The sequence below is a fragment of the Scomber japonicus genome, chromosome 14, assembly GCF_027409825.1.
Source record: "Scomber japonicus isolate fScoJap1 chromosome 14, fScoJap1.pri, whole genome shotgun sequence".
Taxonomy (NCBI): Eukaryota; Metazoa; Chordata; class Actinopteri; order Scombriformes; family Scombridae; genus Scomber; species Scomber japonicus.
Genome location: NC_070591.1, coordinates 33,612,721 through 33,632,947, shown reverse-complemented (window position 1 = coordinate 33,632,947; position 20,227 = coordinate 33,612,721). Strand labels below are relative to the sequence as shown.

The 20,227-nt window shown below is 38.5% G+C and overlaps 1 protein-coding gene across 1 annotated transcript in view; it reads right to left on the bottom strand.

Annotated features, from left to right (window-relative positions):
- The window catches only part of ltbp1 (latent transforming growth factor beta binding protein 1), a 137,781-nt gene that overhangs the window by 21,862 nt on the left and 95,692 nt on the right, over positions 1–20,227 (bottom strand). Inside the window, exons 14-17 of the mRNA XM_053333628.1 lie at positions 17,027–17,113; positions 14,755–14,880; positions 9,668–9,787; positions 3,324–3,446 (exon numbers count right to left, since the gene is read on the bottom strand). Of these exons, the coding sequence (XP_053189603.1) occupies positions 3,324–3,446; positions 9,668–9,787; positions 14,755–14,880; positions 17,027–17,113 (456 nt within the window). The remainder of the gene's footprint in view (positions 1–3,323; positions 3,447–9,667; positions 9,788–14,754; positions 14,881–17,026; positions 17,114–20,227) is intronic.

Sequence of the window (20,227 nt, the reverse complement as noted above, 5' to 3'; positions counted from 1 at the left end):
ATGTGCTAACTTTTAAAAAGATATTATAAGCTATTAATGAGATACTTTCTTTCATGTTTTGCATACAAAGTTTTAAAGAAGCCGAAAAACTGAACAATAATTGTTTACATATGTTTCTAACCCTGGAAACAAATATAATCTTTGAATAAATAACGATCAGTTAACATCTTTTTCCTGTTTTTACCATCTTCCCTGTAGTACCCCTACTATCCTACAATACAATGCAGTAGCAGCTGAGGAAACAGTTGCAAGCATTTTGACAAGTGACAACACAAAGCCTCACTATGCACTTCTGACACATGATAGAGGTCTGTCCATCCTTTCACTGACAGGATAAGAAAGTGACCAATCCGGTCATATCTTATATTGTCCAAAAGCCTGGAGACTTTAGGCCGTTTGATTACTTTTGGAGGTGGTCTTCATTTTTTTTGGAGGGCCGTCCCCTTTCCTGCTCTTGGAGGTAGATTAGTTCTTTTGCAGCATCCAAACTAAACTCCTTCAGACACTGATGTTTCTGATCCAGAAACACATAATCAGCCAAATCCAGCCCTTCCATGTGACTGTTGTACTCGGACACAATCTTAGCACATGGCACATTTAACATCTCACATGGCCAACAGGGTTGACAGGAGTTCACCAAGGTCACTGTTTTGTTGTCTGCCCATCTCAGCTGGTCTTAATCTTCTTCCAATCTAAGACCTATCAAGCGTTTCTTTTGAATGGTACCCGAACTTCTGAGGCCTATAGACTAGAATTATCAAACTCAACAATGTGCAACAATTGTCAAAGTAGACAACATAGTCAAAGAGGTTTCTGATGGAACAGCTGCAGAACATTTGCACCAAACCCAAAATCGTTCCCCGGAGTTTGAGTAGCACCATCAGATGTGTAGACCATGAAGTCATACACAAAGCCAGACACACCAGCTTATATAAACATCTTGAACCACCATTTCTTGGGTTTGCTGGGTAGATACTTCCAAAGGCTTTTCTTTTGCCCTTGTAAGGAACGTCATCTTGTCAATCGAGAATTGGTTTTCACTCCCAATTTTCATATACTCGCTCCTCATGTAGTCAAATACAGGCCTTATTTTCAGCTGGAGATCTTCACTGGAGTCAGAGCTCATGTTATCTTGAAAGTGGAGCATCTTGGACAAACACTGTACCTCTTGAATGGCATGACAACTGCTACTTTGTCATATATTTTATCCGTGGCCCAGTCATTTTCCACTGAAGGCATTTTCACTATTACCACTATCAACTTCATTCTAATTAATGCCTTGATTTCAGAGGCATTAGTGTTGATGCTGCATCCGGTGAGCTGACATTAATACAAGTTCATCTGGTGAGCGATGACCTTAAAGATGTCCTCAAAGAATTTGGACAGGTAGATTAGTGAAGTGGAGAGCTTGTCTGATGCAGTGAAGCAGTTTGATATACCAGTAGATTTTTACTGAATGTTGATACAAATGATGATTATATGGTACTTTTGAATGTTGGCATAAGCTCACATGACATGAGTACCCTCTGTGTCTGTGCCCACTTAATGCCCCTTCTAGCACAGGCCATCAAATAATTATCTCACAGGACACAGAAACCATTTAAGATAATATAAATCTATACAATATATGACTCCAGCTAAATATGTATCAGTACTCTGAGGAATATAGTTATTGAATGTCTTTGCTGACAAAATAACAACCTTTTATTCGCCTACAACCAAAGTTTATAGTGTGTGAATTTCGAAATCACTTTAAGATGCTATTCATAAATACTGGTGTAGTACTGTCAGATCTTTGAATAACAACCTGTCATAAGAGGGATTTTATTTTAACAGATTATTTTTTCGTTTTGTTTGACCTGCTATTTTCTAACCCCTTTTTATTAAATATAAAAACCGGCCATTTTCCTTGTCATAATTGCACACAGTGTCACTTTTTAATGAAACAGCCACTCTATCATCACTTGTTAACTGACATTATCATCTAGAGTGAAGGTTGAATCACATATAACACTGCATTCATTTATTTACTGAAATGCCCTTGATATTTCCTTGTGTGCCTTTTACCTTGGCACACAAAAAGGACCTGAAAAATAGAATTTGCACATATTCTATTCCCATTGCTTATAATCAGAGTGATAATGAGCTTTGATTTACTGGCAGTTTGATTCATGGGTTGGCTCATGTCCACTGTAAGAGAGGAAGAAGTAAAAAGAACTCTATAGAGAAATATATTCAGTATATGATAACTTATAATAAAAGTGAGTCAACCTTGAGTAGAGGTTGTTTAGCCAATTATTACATAATTAAGAACTGGGACTTTTACTTTAAATCAAACGAGAATGAGAGGTCTTAAAAGTAACAGCTTATATTTCAACAGATCCATCTCCATGACAACTGAGCAAACTTCATCCACTGTTGTAAGTTTCAAGTTAATATCAAGTTTGTCAAACGAAACTGAATATTTTTGGATTTATTAGCTTGTTACTTGAAGACTGTCTGACATAAATGAAGCTTCTCAGTGAGTGACAGGTTTGATTTTGTTCAAAACGTGTTTGGTTGTGACACGGTTGAAATAAAGTGCCTAAAATATCCTCTCGTTAGCAAATCATTTTTGTGGAAGTGATATCATCACTCAAAATCTAATTTTCACAATAAAGACAAACCAGAAGTGATTCTACTTATAAACAATATGTAATAACATGGATGATTTTAGTCATCTGTCTACCCCCTTGTGGCCATTGGGACACATCAACATCTAAAGACAACATCAGAATCATCCTCCCCCCTCCTATATACAGTATTACTGCTACTACTAATTTACATCTATGACAGTGTCCTTGCTAAATTAAAAGTCATGTCTTGCATCAGCTACTAATTGGAACCATAAAACACATTACACATGTTTTCCCTGTTTAACATCTGCAACATACTGTCGTGTACTGTGACATCAATGAGGCAGAACACAGACAAAAAGAAATTATTAGAAGCTTATTATTCAGGATGGATATTAATGTCTGCTGAATTGTAAAATATTGAATAATAATGTTATGCATTTTAGATTAGTTTTGTTGGTTTATTTGGTTAGTTGAGCTCTGACAATTTGGTTTTTCCTTCTTTTTTGTATATATCATTCCTAGGAAGGACAGAAATGTGATTTGTTGATATACAAGTTTTAGAAAATGATCCACAATTGAAGGTTCAAGTAATTTGTATTTACTAATGTAAAACCAGCAGCTTGTCCTTGTGTTGTACTGTAAAACATGTAATACAGTTAAATACTATTATTATATCATATCTACTGGTCATGTTGGGTATCATACCATCACACTGGTCTCCAGCTGGCGACACTCTGAAGCCCGGCCCACACTGACAGATGAAGGAGCCATCAGTGTTCTGGCAGTGGCCTCTGGTGCACACTCGCTGATCCTGGCACTCATCTATATCTGAAACATCACAAACAACACACACATAAACCAAGAACGCAAAGCTCCAGACAAACAACAAGAGCAAAGGAGGTAAATAAATTCATATTTGGTGTGAAGACAATTTGTAAGCTATAATGAACAAGCTGCTCCTGTAACATTCTGAACAACTTCCTGCAGTGTTTCCTCACTCACTGTAGAAGCAGTCGGGGCTCTGATTTATAGTCTGAGTGCCAGACAGTGTTGAGAGCTGGTCTAATTAAATGCTGGCGGGCTAACACTTCAGGTAAACAGAGACAGAGCATACAGTAATTGGTCAATATTATATTGATACACAATGTTAGTATTGAGCAGGCTGTAATAATTAAAACTTTGTTTATGCGGTAGCAAAATCAACTGTTGGGTAAATATTGAAATTCCATAATGTGTTGATCCTGAACCGCGAAAACCTGAGAGATTTATGAAGCGAGGAGGTGACGTCTCCAGAGCCTAGCCAGCATTTTGGATGAAGTCCTTTTTGGTCAGCAGTAAAGTAAGGAAAGTGGGCTTTTTTGAATATCGAAGCCATAATGTCATGACTTAATACATGATTATGAGGTAACAACTTATTTAATAGTGTTTCACTTTGCAGTTATTATGCAGTTTATATTTATAGGGTTTTCTGACCACCACAGTTTCTGACCAACTGCTTAATCATTCTGACTCAAGGTAGGTTTTTCTGATGATAAGCTTTGTAGCAGAAACAAAATGACTCAAAATCAAGCACGCATTGGTTTAGAATCCTTGGTGAAACTCAAATAAAAACTACTGAGGTCTATAAATGAAGACTGAAAAACGTCACTGTCTTGGCACAATTCTCCGTAAAGACCCATTACATGAACAAGGCAGGAGCTTTCATGGTAGTACATGTTCCACTAGCTGCAGCAGCTTTTAATACACTAAATCAGGATGCACCATTACAATTAGTAAATGGACTGTACTTACATAGCACTTTTCTGGTCTTTAGACCACTCAAAATGCTTTGACACTACAAGTCACATTTACCCATTTACACACACATTCATATGTTGATGGTAGGAGCTGCCACGCAGGGTGCCAACCGTCAAACATTCACAACACACATACGACAAGCCGTTTATCGTTGGCACAGCCATTAGGAGCAATTTGGGATTCAGCATCTTGTCCAAGGACACTTGGACTGGAGGAGCCGGGATTTGAACCACAGATCTTCAGATTAGTGGATGACCAGTACTACCTCCTGAACCACAGTCGTCATCTTTCTAATAATTTTCTGTAACATTGTGAAATTGTAACATTCTTCTTTCATTCTCTTCTACCTCTCCCTGCACTGTATGTTATTTGTTCTTAGTATTGTTTTGTATAATTATTCATTTGTGCAAACTCAATTAAACTAAACTAAATCACACTAAACTAACTGAAATCAGTGTGGCTCAGTAGGTAGAGCGGTTGTCCATAAATCAGAAGATTCCCGGCTCCTCCAATCCGCATGTCCATGTGTCTTTGGGCAAGATACTTAACCCCAAATTGCTCCCGTTGCTGTGCCAACGATGTATGAATGTGTATGAATGCTTAGTTTCCTCCTGATGAGCAGGCTGGCACCCTGTGTGGTAGCTCCTGCCATCAGTGTATGAATGTGTGTGAATGGGTGAATGTGACATGTAGTGTAAAAGTGCTTTGAGTGGTCAAAAACACTAGAAAAGCTCTATATAATACAGCCTGTACAATTTACAACACTGACATTCAGTGACCTTATAAAGTTGTTGTTAGCAAACGTTAAGCTCTTGTTAGTTTCCACTAATTAATTAAATCAACTAAATAATGAGCTGAAAGACACTGATTCTCTGCAGAGTAGGTGATAATTCTCTGTGGATTTGTCACTACGAGCAACACTATTATATATTATAATGTAAAAGTACAGTGCAGCTTTAAAGGATAAAGCGGGTGACTTTCTATATTTTTCTTATTGTCAACAAATCTCAAACCAACAATGAGCTCATCCTACTTATAAGTATTGTGTGTGTGTATCCTGACATATCATATTCCTCTGTGCCTCAGACCTCTGTTGCTGCAGTGGCGTCTGCCTCACACAGACCTGCTCTCCTGAGACTGAAAACATGATCTCTGTTATTAGTCTTTTGGAGCCGTTCCTAAACAACCTCTCCTGTCCAAACTCTTTGTAATGAAGAAACAAGTCACCCAGTGCAGTAGTGTGGTTCATTGACGTAGTTATAATAGCTTTTGGACAACATCGGAGGTCTGCAGCTCAGGGGAATAAGATCCATCCAGCTTTGGATACACACAAAATACGTCTAAGTAGTTCAATCCATTGTTGGCTCTGCACATGAGATGTATTGACATTAAGGAAATATAGAAAATTGCATCCTTATCCTTTAAATTAAGCTAATTAAGACTGTTAAATCAATAAATTCCAAAAATGACCACAAAATATTAAACCTGACTGACTTGGATTTATTTATATGCAACATAATCAAAATGATTTGGTCATTTAGTTTCATAGTATTGGCATAAGGTTGTGTAATGTGAGGTATATTGTTATTTTTGTTCAATTTAACTGGGACAATAGAGCCCAACCGATTTATGAAACCGATACCGATTTTAGAGTGGAAAGCTCCCTGATATGGTGGCCGATATAGACAATTTTAATGAAAATAGATCTTTTTTATGCAGATTATACACTGACACTGTGCAGTACTGTCAATATTATTTTTAATATTAATATTTCACTGTTAATGTGTAACATTAATGGTCACAAACAGCAACCCCAGGTTCCCTGCTGCTGAGTGGAGAGATGTCACACCGTATTCTGCTGCACACGTTCAGGCCAAAGTTTCAACACTGGAAAACCAGACATTGAATTTGTAACTTTTGTAAATGTAAGGACTAGAATTATTCAGCGGGAAGACATACTAAACTACGAGCTCTGAACAGTACCTAACATGACATAGTTTGCTAGTCAGCTAATGTGGCTAACGAGTATGATGAGCTGGTTGTCATGGAGAGTAAAACATGGGGACATTGTTTATTTACTTTTCAGCACTGTGTTTCATCAGCTCGGTCACAACACAGCATGAACTCAACACTGAACAGACTGAATCCACCACCACACCGTCTGCTACATGACTGACTGTACTGACTAACTAGAGCTGCTAACGTAGCTAACATGAAAAGCATGAGTGACATGTCAGGGACGAAGTTAATATTATATTAGTTATATTGAAAAGGGAAAATGATGAGGTCATTGTTTATTTACTTCTTAGTATATATTTCACAAACTTGTTGGTAACTTACTGTGGAAACCGCGCTTGACTCAGAGAACGTGCTACTATTAGCTCAGCGCTGATTTTCCGCCTCACGTCACGTAAGAGTATTTTAAACAATGGTGTCAGCACACTCTACTGGGAAAACAATGTAATGACAGTCTAAATTACCTCGAGCATCATTTTCTGCATTATATGTTAACCACTTAACACACGCCCCTGTTTTTTATGCTGTTAGCCTAAACGACATGCCCAAGTTGTGAGCAGCACAGATCCCACATAGTTTGAGACTCAGAGATGTGTCTGGTATCATTGGAAAGGAAACACTCTCAGGATTCTTGTAAAAGTGTCTGTGTGATTCTGTGAGGTTACAATGATGGGGTTGTTTACTCGCCCATAGGTTTGCCTTTACAATGACATGTGTACAGACATTCAGGGACCTCTCAGCAGGATATAGACACAATGAGGCCACAGCCACAGGTCTTGGCTTCATGCAGTCCAAATTTGGAGTCAAAAGACCAAAAGATGAATTTTTCAGAATTATTTTTCAACAGGTATGTCCATGCGTTTTCCTTAGGTCCTTTTTGGAGACTCCAAATGGACACTTGGTTACCAAAGCTGTATAACCACAATCAAACACCTATAACTTCACATCCCCTTTGCCTACAATCAAAATCTTGGTCTCTAATGAAAGCTGACGCCATATTATTATTATTATTAATATTATTATTATTATTATTATTACATATAACCATATTTTTTGTTTGGCCATATTTATCTATCTATCTATCTATCTGTTTATTTTGGTATAAGTCATATGTTAAGTCGAAGAAGAACCAACGGTGTATCAAAATGCCGAGTGCGTAATGATATATGGTTCAACTCTTTTACGCACCGGGCGCACGCTGGTTACGCTTGGAGTTTGTTTATGGACAGCCAAACTTAATAGTTTAGTGTCATACACCGTTGGAAACCTCTGACTATTGGCTAAAAGGTTATCAACTTCATTTCACCGAATATTTCCATAGGCTGGAACAGCTGTCAATCAAAGCCATGTCGTCATTGTTGTCGGTCACATGTCCTCATTGGCTTTGGAGACATGTAGACTGCCTAATCCTAAACACTGATTGGCTTGTGTGTGGTGTCGTCAGAAGCAGAAGAGGCTCACGGTCGTAAACATCTAGTCACGTGTACTCTGAGATGGACGTGCAGGTCAGGAAATGGACGTGCAGGTCAGGAAATGACGTAAACGGACCGTATTTGGTTTGTTATTTGTGATATTACGTTACGTGTTGGACTAAATACATGTTGACATATTGAGGAAAGTATTTCGGTTTTATGGAAACGGATTTCATATTTCAGCAGAATGGATACTTGGCGAGCTGTACAGAAAGTCCTGAGTCATAAGATGATCGTTGTGGATAAAGGGAAGACTTTGAAGGTATGTAGGCATTATAGCTTTTCTTACTTAGCTCAGGGACTAGCCGAGCTAATCGCTAATACTATTACGGCTGTGAGCAACCATATAAGTCGTGAGTGGTCTTGAATGAATCAGGACAATCTAAGCTTTCCAACGATGTACGGCATGAGTATATATGTTTAAGGTTTGGTGTTTAAAACATTCAGAAGAACGTGTGGCTACCTCCTAACATCCGTCCCGTCCCGTAGACGGAACAGCGTGCGTTAAGTGGTTAAAAAAGTTTTCATATCGGAAAAACAGGTACGCCTATACTGATATATCTGTGGAAGGCCCATATTGGCCGATAATATCTAATTAACAAGTTTCTTCAAGTAGTCAATAAGCTACTCAACAGTTACACATGGCCGTTAACTAGGTGTTAATATTCAGTAACAAATCAATACAATTCATTTGTGTGCTGAAACTTGTTCTCATGTATTGATGTGTAAATCTAGCACTTTGTAAAATAGTCTTTAAGAAGTTTGAACTCACAAACACTTACTCTAACTCACCAACTCCACTAATTACCATTCATCAGTACAAGCTAGATCATTAGTATTCTGTTGCTATTAAAAAGCTTTAATCCAAGTTTATTTCCTGTCTGCATTCATATCAGCAAACACTGCAAAAGGAAATAAACTGATTCACCCATTTCAATTAGGTGAATGAGAAGGTCTGCAGTGGAAAAACACAAACACAATGAAACACAATGCAGAGATAACACCAGCACTGGGCAATAAGAACCCTGTTCATGGAGCTACTTTAGATTCACTTCTTACGCACACTCACGCACACACATATGGTTTAGGAGATGTGACATTTCCCTGTTTGGCAGTTTCATGCAAACATCTGTGAGAGCTGGGTTATTAACTTCTATAAAGGACTCTGTGGCATGGACTAATTATTTCCTCTCGCCGCCACCACTATTCACTGCCACCCCATTGTGGCTTGGCTTGCTCTGCATGCTGTGTGAGTAGTCAAAACCTCACAGCTAACCCTGTGTCACATGGGATACAGGAAGCAGCAAAGTATTGAAAGAGGAGAGATGGGCACACCTTTGGTTTCGGGTAGAAATAATACCACTTCCAGGAAAACGTGGGCCCATACTGTGTGTTCTTTGGAATGGGGAGTTGGTTTTACTGCTTGATTGGTGGGATATTTTATTCTACATGTGTTTCCTTTGCTTATGTGTTGATGGCCAGACATTACGCACCATGAGGTTAGGATGTAATCTAACTATTCCAAGAATGGTACGTTAAACTCGGGCTGCCTTTAGTTTAGGTGTTAGAAATACTCTACATTTGAACCAAAGAGGCAGCATGTGTACACAATCAAAAATGCACTCCTCCCACTAAACCCAACTTATTTCAGGACTAAGTAATGAGAATAACAGCTTTAAAAAATTAAAAGGGGTACATGCATTGTGATATGGTTTCATTGTACCACCCAGACACATACGTACACAAGTACAGTGTTAGACCTACCTACACATTGGCCGCCCTGTGCCAGGAACCCATGCGAGCAGGAGCCACAGTTGTAACCTCCTGGCTCGTTGAAGCAGATACCAGAAGGACACACTGTCCTGTTTACACATTCATCGATATCTGCGAAAACAAAATATATAAAGCAGTCAAAAAGAATACGATAATATACAGCCAGGTGTTGATACCTTCTAACACTCTGTTGGTGAAGTCACATTTTATAAATCTGCTTAAATCTCACTGACAATAAGAGTGGGTTGTGTCCAGATGCACAAATAACTTATTGAACAGTGAAAATCTGGCACCTTCCAACCCAAACACAATACAGAATGTTAACATTGTGCAGTTCAGATTATGTTCAATGACAGTGTTTTTAACTATTGGGTTTTGAATTGTTATAGTTGAAAAACTGGTCAATGTATGTCTTATGCAACTTAAAACACTTTGTTAAAGCAGTGTTATTTACATAACAGCAGAACAAGCTGTTAACACTGACATTATCTACCTTATGAATTGCACATTCACACAGCCACAGAGAAACATTATCATTTATTTGTCTGTTGTGTTTTTGTCTACCTGATTAATATGAGTATGGTATTCTTTTTTTTTTTAGCTCTGTTTTCGTTTCCACCAACTACTGAGAAATATGCCTGGTTCCTTGGCTGCTAAATGCTCCGCTGTGTTCATGACACTAATTTTGCCTGCCTTGTTTAGTTCTGGACAGGTAGCATACAGAGAGTTCATCAGAACTTCACTCAGAACTGAAAACAAGGTTGATGTGAGCGCTGAAACTCAACCAAAATTGAAACCTTGTTTCACTGAGTAACAGAGTCAAGTAAAGTAGAGCACAGTGATAGTTGTAAGTAGGTTTATGTCATGTACTGCCCGGTAAAATAAATAAAATCAAAAACATTTTTAAGTGCTTAATAAAAAAAGCAACTATCCATCCTATCACAACCTATACAACCTATCCATCACCCTGACCTCCACACCACGACTTGCTAAATAAAAGACATAGCTTCTTGCATATTCACTAAAAGTTAACACTTCATAAATCACGTGTTGCAGAATCCTTCAATAAAGCATACTTTTAATAGACATCAGGCTCAGCAATCCCAATCATTATTACTAACTATATCTGAAAGAAAACTATTACCACCACTATTTGTACTTGGCAATGACAAACAATAACGAACATTTAAGAAAGGGATGTAACATCTCTAAAGTGGCCCCATCATGGTTTTTGGTGTTGTTGGAAAGCCTTCTGCTGGAATCATACTAAGCTTCCTTTGGATGCATGACTGTGGTCAATCTGTTTTTATCTCCAGCTGTCTGATGCATTACAGCAAACCTGAAGCTCTGCCCGAATGCTGGTTGTCACCCTGTTAAAATTAAGTACTTGTACTCTATATAATAATAGCACGAGTGCAGACAGATGCAAGAGTCAAAAATGTATAGTATAGAAATAGAAAATCACTTTAGTTGACTCTGCACCACATTGTAATGACTCTTTTTTAAAAAGATTCCATAATACCGTATGTCCAAAAACTCCTACTGGTGAGCCTGTTTTTGTATTAATCTTATTAATAGATACCTTGGTTACATATCCACATGTGTATAAAACCTCTCAAAGAAGTCATAATCTTATCCCTCATCCTCAACTGCTGAAGAGAAGAGATTTTATTACAGCTGTGGGGGAAATAACCATCAGGACTGTTTGCCCTCACAGCCCTAATTCAGTATCATTTTGGTGGGTGGGGAAAGCTGCGTTGAAATGGCAGGAAACCACGTAATGACAGAGTGCCTCATATTTATATCCCAATAAGGGGGATGAAGCAGGGAGCAGGGCGGTGCAGACATGGGTAACAGTGTGGTTGCCGGTCTCGTCCAAAAATTCCACTGACTTTTAATTCTATTAGTATGCACTTGTTAGCGTTTAAAGCTTGTGTTTGACTGATGCCAGAGGCTGTGCTCGTACATAGCATACTGTAAATAGTGTCCTAATGCTTGACGCTGCACTTGGTATTGACATGAAATGGATATGTAAGTGCTGATCATTTTGTCTGTCCATACATCCATCAAACACATATGGAATTACGAATGGAATATCAAATATCTGAAAAAGTACCTTTGTCCGACTTGATCCAGATGTGCTATGTGCCAAATTTGATGCTGATTGCTCAAAATTTGTAGGAGTAGCGGCGAAAAAAACAGATATGGACACAATTCAAAATGGCGGAAAATCTATCTAGGCACAAATGGGCTTATATGGATAGATTAATCTGGAACCACAGAATCCAGGAAAACCTCCATCATACTGATTGGTATACCTTTTTTTTGTCTGAGCAATGGGTAACACTTCCAACCTATCTGCCTAACTAACTAACTTCGGGAATGGTAGCTAACTTTGGGGTAATTTTACAGGGGCCATGACTGTTTGCGCATGTCTCCATAGCAGGAACCACCCCTTGAGAAACTATCTCCCAGAACTTTTACGGGGGCAAAATGAGTCTCTGCCTCGAGGTATGTACTCCGTGCGGTCCCGAAAAATTGCTGGGTGGGGCTTGAGGTTGACCCTGTGCTGATTGGGTATACTCAAGGCGGGATGTGACGTCAACAGAAAGCACCTAAATAAGCGATTATGCAACGATCAAAACTGTTGCAGAATGATTACATCACCTCCAGAGTCCGGTGGGTCCTATGAAGGTCCTACTCTGCAATGGAGACAACGGCTGAGAGGACAGAGTGAGAGGATGTTCCTGTGAAGTTCCTGCCTCCTAAATTTGACCCAGAACTTCCTTAATGAAGACGGAACTATTAAGCCTAGTAGATACAATAGGGTTAGACCCCTAATAATGCAATGTGGCAAAAACATTCAAAGACCGCAACTGGTGAGGCACAGAGTACAGTGAAATAGCTTGGTCCAATCACCACTTTTCTGCTGCATTTCAAAAATCAGGACTCATTCCATCAATGACTGTTTCAGCTACTGGGTGTGTGTTACATACTGTATGTTACACGTTTGCGTGCATGTGTGTGTGTGTGTGTGTGTGTGTGGGTTTATGCATACACAGGGAAAACAGCGTACATGTAATATAATCTTTCACAGAAACATTTTTCCTTTGGCAGCATCATTTGCGAGTACTTACCCACGCAACTGGTTCCGTATTCATCAACAAGAAATCCCTGCGGACACACACACAGGAAGCTGCCCTCTGTGTTTCTGCATTGACCGCCAAAGCACAAAAGTGGGCTTTCCAAACACTCATCCACATCTGCACACAAACACCAGAGACAGAGAAGATTGAGACATAAACCCACTGCTTACCTGTTCATGCAACTGTGGCATTGTCATTTTGTAGTAAAAAGACATTAATAGAAAAGCTTGTTACATGTTACTCAGTTCATTTCGATTTAAGATCTTGGACATATTAAGTCAACAGGATCCTGAGCCCTGCAGCGGGTCTGGTACCTGCAGGCACCTGACTGGTAATAGATAATATTCATATGAATTCACTGGAACGGGAAGCAGGGGTGGGATTAACAGGAGAATTTTTTTTCCCTTGAGAAATAAAAATAAAGCAGCACTTTAAGAAAAAAAACCCATCTAAACCAGCTGAATTGTATCAAGCCTAATTAGTCACCATTCACCTATTTTTATTTCCTGTTACACAAACTTTCACCCCTCAATTCACACCTGGTCAAGTAATTCACAAGTCATTGACAAAATAGTTATGTAGGCTTACAGCTAATGGATCAGAAAAAGGATGACCTAAACAAAATAATACACTAGTGTTGAATACAAAATTGTGGACAATACATCATCAAAGGCCAAATGGGATGAACGGGTGATTTGGTGTGATCAGAGATTGTGAGATTAACATTGTTTGTGACTTTTCTGCTTTGTAAAAAGTGTCCAAAAATCTAAGCTTTTGAGAGCAGAAAACTAGATTGAACTGAGGAAACACACACTGCAGGAGCACAGGTGCTGCGCCCATTGTCGGGAAGAAAAAGAGGCTTTAATTCAGTTAGCAGTGAAACTTGCTGTTGTGTTTTTTCAAATATTATAATTGAAGTGATATGATCAGACATCCGTTTAGCAGGAGGATGTGGACAAATTGCACAAGTTAAAATAAAGCACCTTAAAGTGAATAACTACATTGCCCGTGTGTTTACTTATAATTACAGATCTGATAGTGAGACTTTTAATGGGTCGAGTAAGGATCAGATTCTATTTAGAGATAATAGCAGGTAATGGGGTCAGTTGCGGTAAAAAGTTTTGCAGGTGCAGGTTCGTTAAATTTGGACCTGTGCAGAGCTCTCCACTGTGTTCCAAGATGGCATCCTAATCATTCCAGTGCAAAGACCTTTTTCAAGCTTTCTTGAGCTTTAGCATGTCTGGGCTCGTATAACTTGCAGACTACAATCCTTCTCTGGTTGAGCCATGTTCCTGTCGGCTCTCTGCACAAAAGAATGGTAGACCTCAAAAATGTAATTGGATCTAATTCCTCAAGTTTTGATCATAAAAAGTTGAATTTCAGGATGTTTGTGATGGAAGTGTGTTATATGGTCTTGCGATTTTTACCGTGACCACTACATTAAAATGTCCTCACACACATAAATATGTCAGAAACTCTGACCACCCACACTAAGTGTTTGAAATAGGAAGGAGATGAAGCTCAAAACTGCAAACCCCTTTAGATCTTTTTCAGTATATTCACACAGTGACAAAAGATTTTGCCATACATTTATTAACGAGGCTGCTGCCCCTTCTGTATCTCTGCATATAGTATACCACTGTGGACAATGTTGAAAATCAATATGCAAGACTGCTTTATAATATTTGAGCTTTCACTCTGCACTGTTTATATAGCTTTTTGGGGCATTATACTTGAGTTTTCAATGATACCTTTTCAACTTCTACATGAATCCTGTCACATCTTTTGTAAGATTGTGACATGTTATCTCCTTACACCCATACATAGCAGTAATCACAAGTAATCCTTGAATCACATAGGCTTTACTGATACAGTACTTATTGGACATGGAAAATATGAGCTTTGAACTCAATAAATGACTTTGACCATTACCGACACAGGTGGTTTGGGCATCATCCAGACGGGAACCCTCATTACAGTGGCAGGTGTAGCCCTCGGCCGTGTTGTAACAAATCCCCATACCACAAATGTAAGGGTCGATCTGGCACTCATCCACCTCTGGGCCAGAAGACAGAGAGAAGAGAGTATTAATGCAGCAGCAGTTCTTAGCTAATAATGGGTCCCACAAAATACCATAAAGAGCTGTGAGGTAACAACATACCACTGTACCACAAGTTAAATGTTTAACATAAAAGTACCACATGTTCACAATGTGTGCCACAAAGAAGCCTTTAGCAGCAGACTACAACATGATTAACTGAATACAATTAATGCATATGACTCATGAGTACTATATATCAATTTACATTTTTGTCAAAAATCAACATTCAAGGAAATGCTTTATTTGCTTCTTGCTAAAGTTAAATGAGAAGATTGATACCACTCTCATGTCTGTGTGCTAAACATGAAGCTAACATAGCTCAGCACAAAGACTGGAAAAAAAGGAAACAGCTATCCTGGCTGTAATCAAAGGTAACAAAATCCATAATTAACAACTCTTAAAGACTGTGTAAAGTGAATTCAGACATTTTCTTCTAAACACATTAAATACGTCATAAATGTATTTCTAAAAAAGGTGTAAAAAGCATTTCAACCATTTAGATTTGAATTGTGGAGCTAGACTTCACAAACTGTGTTTCAACATTTCTGTGTTCAGGATTTAGCTGCTGTAGAGGTATAAATACATTCAGCACACACAACTACTACTACAGTCTACAGTTAGCCAGTTAGCTGAGTTAGCTGCCGAGGCAGGCCCCCGAGTTAGCAGCTGAGTTAGCAGCAGAAAGCTCTGAGACCTAACGTCCATGTTTCTGGTAGAGGTGGTGACTTTGATTGACAGGTGACACTTGGTAGTGGGCGGGGTTTCAGCGAACTCGGCGGACACTCCCACAGCGTTTGGCAGCAGAGAAAGAGGCTGATTTTTAAACAATTTTGAAGCTTAATGTCATATATTTGCCGATTTTTTTAATCATTCAAATTTGGCAGGGTGGTTAACAACACACTTTTCTGTGGTATGTCAAACTCAGAACACATATTTATTCTTACTTTACACGGACTCTAAGCTCACATGTTGTCTTGTTTTGTCTGTACAAAAGTGTAAATGGTGTTAGGCTAAACTATGGTCAGACATAAGTTTAAGTTATATTTAGCCAGTTTAGCTAAGAGTGGAGGCAGTAGAAAACAGTCTACAGCATAATTAGACTTTGGAGGCATTTTGTACATATCCTTATTGAAAAGGGCAAGTTAAGAGAAATGTGTATGCCTAAAAATGGTGAAATGTGACTCAAAATAAAGGCCAAGTTTTTCCTCTATCAGCAGCACAACACTGCTAAAGATGTCAGAGCTAAAAAAAATATCTCCTAGCAGACAAGACAGAGGAACGCCAAAGGACAAAGCCATTAGATTACAAGTCAAAATCTGTGTGTAAATTCCATTTCCATTACTTTTTTTAGTATATGACCTGTCAGCAACTCACTTTCAGGATTCATTACATGCCAAGGACATATTACTGGATCACTTAACAATGTGTGAAACTAGTACATCCAACCACCCAGTATAGCTCATTTCATTCAAACCTTTTCAGTGATGTCTGTGCTTGTGTGTCTTGTGTGGAAGGAGTCAGGTACATATCAAGTACATTTATATTAGCGACCGCTCAGCTGTGCCTCACCTGTTCACTGACTTATAATAGAACCTTCAAAACAGATGGCTACACCAGCCTTTCTTCAGGTTATTAGCCTAGTATAACTAGTTGTAAGTGTGCAGCAAGTGTAGTTTTACACATTTCTAAATTAAAACGGGATCACACAAAGTAGATCATCTTACATAGAGGTTACTTGTTATGAAATTTTTTTTGAAAGTGCTTGACCTTTTCTGAACTGTTTCCAAGGATGACTTCTCAAATAGTTCTGTGTCACAAACCGCCTGACGTATTAAAGTTATTGTTTACCCCTCTAAACCTGTAATTTTGTTATTTAACTGACATCCTGTTTACATAATTCACTGCTACTAATGTTTCTTGACACATTACTAAATGTCTTTACGAGCAAAGATATTTCTCAAGTTTTAATGGTAAAACCTGATTTAGAAAATGACGAGATTTACGAATAGGAGGCACAACCTGATCCAGAACAGCAGAACACAGAAGGAGAGGACAAAATTTAAAGAAAAGAGAAAAGTTTTAAAAAAAAGTTATTAATCTTACCAGCTGACTGGGTTGGAGCAATGTCTTGGCCTGCATTAGATGGGAGGATCTCCACTGGGGCAGGAGGAGAGGTCCTCACAAAAACCTCTACCAGATGGAGAAAACACAAAGCAACGGACATTAATTCCATCAAATATACCCTTAAATATTTCAACAAATGGTACACTGACTATTAATTACATTTTGATCACTCACTGCTCCTACAACTGCTGGCTTCAATACAACACCACCATAGATTACACATCTGTTATGCAGTTGATGTCGAGCTGTATTTGCCCATAACAATATACTGACTTTAGCAGATTACTCTTTCTCAGAAACTGTCTTGGCAACAGTAAGTGGGTGATTTCTCATAACACTTTAAAACTTCATTTTAAGGTTAGGGTGATTTCTATTGGTATGTTAATGTCTTTATTTAGTCGTAAAATATTTTTGATGGCATGACAGACAATATAATACAATTTGGCTCTTTCAGTAGTATTGGTGATGTCAGACCGCTTTTGCTATCCATAGGTTTTGCACTGCAAAGCAGTTCTGTGAATGACACCACGCTGATGACGATGACAGAGGTCAGAGGAGAATGACCAGACTCCTTCAAGCTAACAGAAAGAGCGCAAGTATGCAAACAAGAGTGCATTAGAACTGTGTAGACAGGCAACACTGACTAAGACTGTCTACCTGGCAGCTATTAAGTGCAATATTACTACAAGGAGCAGGTGATCACCCAAACTCAACTACTGAAAACAGTGGATGAGTACACAGTAGACTGTTGCTTACCAGGTATATGCCTTTGTGATCACTGTATACTCTTTTGAAATGGATACTTTCAGAAGGATAAGATACCATTTAACAAGCACTCATCACCTCGGCATGGTTCTACAAACATCCAGTCCAATGGGCCTTATTGGTTACCACATAAGGGAGCACTTTCAGGATGAAGTTTAAAGGATAAGGCTGGCAATGTCCCATATTTTTCTTATTGTTAACAAATCTCAAACCAACAATGAATTGATCTACTTACAAGTATTGTGCATGTATTCAAAGTTAGATATATAGATATTGTGCTGTAGCACTTTGTTGTTGTCCAAAAACTGTTCAAAAGGCGCCAATGAGTCAAACCACTGCATTGGGTAACATGTTCCTTCACTGTGAAGATGGCTGTCACATTAGTGTGTTTAGAAATGGCTCCAAAGGGTAATAACAGTGACCATACTTTCAGTCTCAGGAGAGAGGTTCCTTGTACAGCAGATGCCTCTGCACATGCTCAGAATGCAGTTTCATTTACAGAGCTTTCATGGTTTGTGCTACATATCACAGCCTCTTGACTTTGTACTGAAGGTCTTTAAGAAATGTACAATCAGTGGTGGAAGTACTGAGATCCTTTACATAACTAAAACTAGAAATATTGACATATAGAAGTACTGTATTACAAGTAAAAGTCCTGAATTCAAAATGTAACTTAATTCAAATTACAAAGTATAAGCAGTAAAATGTACTTAAAGTAATAAAAGTAAAAGCATTCATTATGCAGAGTGTATTTACAATGTTTATACACTACATATTATATTTGATAAACTAGTTTTTGAACAATGGAGGTCTGCGTCACAGACGAAGCAATGAGATACAACAATAAGGCTTTGGTTGGATACAGACAATACTTATATCAATTCATTGCTCTGCACGAGATTTGTTAACAGTAATAAAGATATAGGAAAGCTCCAGCCATATCCTTTAACAATAATTATACATATACAGCTGATACAAGGATTAACTTTGTACATCATTGTTTTTCTCCAAAACCAAAATAAATAAATAAATAAATCTTCCTTTGTTGTGTGATGTTGTTCCATGCCATTTTTATATTCAGAGGTTCACTTTAGCTTGGACATCAGGCCTCATTATGAACTGTACCCCTGTCTTTTTGTGCTTGAGTTGAGAATGTGCACACATTTAGAAACACTGCTGACCAAGTATACCATAAAAAAGTTTTTCATTCCACTTCTTTGACAGCATGATTGAAGCTTAAAAAACTGGAGGAGGTTGTGGCATAAATAAAAGAAGATAATGAATGAATGGAAAAATCAATAATAATACTGTACAAAGATCACAGTACAGTGGCCTTTTCAGGACATCAGACTCATCTGGTCAGCAGCAGACTCCTCCGCATTCTGTGTTCTTAACTGTTTTCAGTCCTTTTAGCTTAATTTTAATTATGTAGACATTATTTTGTTCTTTTTACAGATATTTGCTTACATTAACATTCTAACAGTAACATTATAGTAAAAATAGTCCTGATAAACATTAGCTGAACTAAAGAAGAGCTGAGGCTAACAAAGTTGCTCTGAGCTTGACAGGCTGAGTCTGAGATGTCCTACATTGGCTACGGTACCACAAAGTATAAAGGGTAGAGGAGCAGACACCTGGGTAAACTGCCTCCATCTTGACAGTGGACACACCCGGAGATAGCTGGGACAGGACGGGCTCAACTACTGGCCTATTACTAACCACAGGAACTACCAGCTCCTTTAATGACAAGACACAGACAATAATACCAAAGGAACAAAGTCAACAGAGTACTCTATGCATATCTTTAAGTCCAAATGTAATCATTTCAGCTTTGCAATGGAAGCACACTGCTTCTGTCATGCAACGCAAGTGTTGTGCTGTGAAGCAGATTAGCATTCAGCTTGCATGGCAACTGACTGCAGTTTAATAACAGAGCAAGAATGAAAAAGCTCAGCAGGGAAGCCAGAAAGCAAAAAAGGTGTCTGCCACTTTGACACAGACTTCTGCCTGGATTTGTTTGGGACAACGTCAAGGATTTCCAATGTACTTTACTTGTACTTACGTATACATATACACATTGAAAACGTACACATTGATGGACTGCTCAGTGCTGACCAGCTGAAAGTCATGCAGCAACGTTGCTGACTTCATGCAAAGGTGATTGTGGCCACCCCTCAGCAGCTGAGAGGAGCGTCTGTGTGCATGCAAACTGCTACATTTTCACTCTTGAGTGCGCCCAACCTACCTGATCAGGTGCAGTTGTTGCTACTGACCACAGAAAAAAAAAGTGTGAATGTGTGAAAAAAAATGGAAGTGTATATCTGTAAGATAATATACTGTAATTGTCCTGTCAGTTGATTTCAAATTACATTCTATTATTCCACACATTGTTCCGCACACCTGTTTCAACATTAA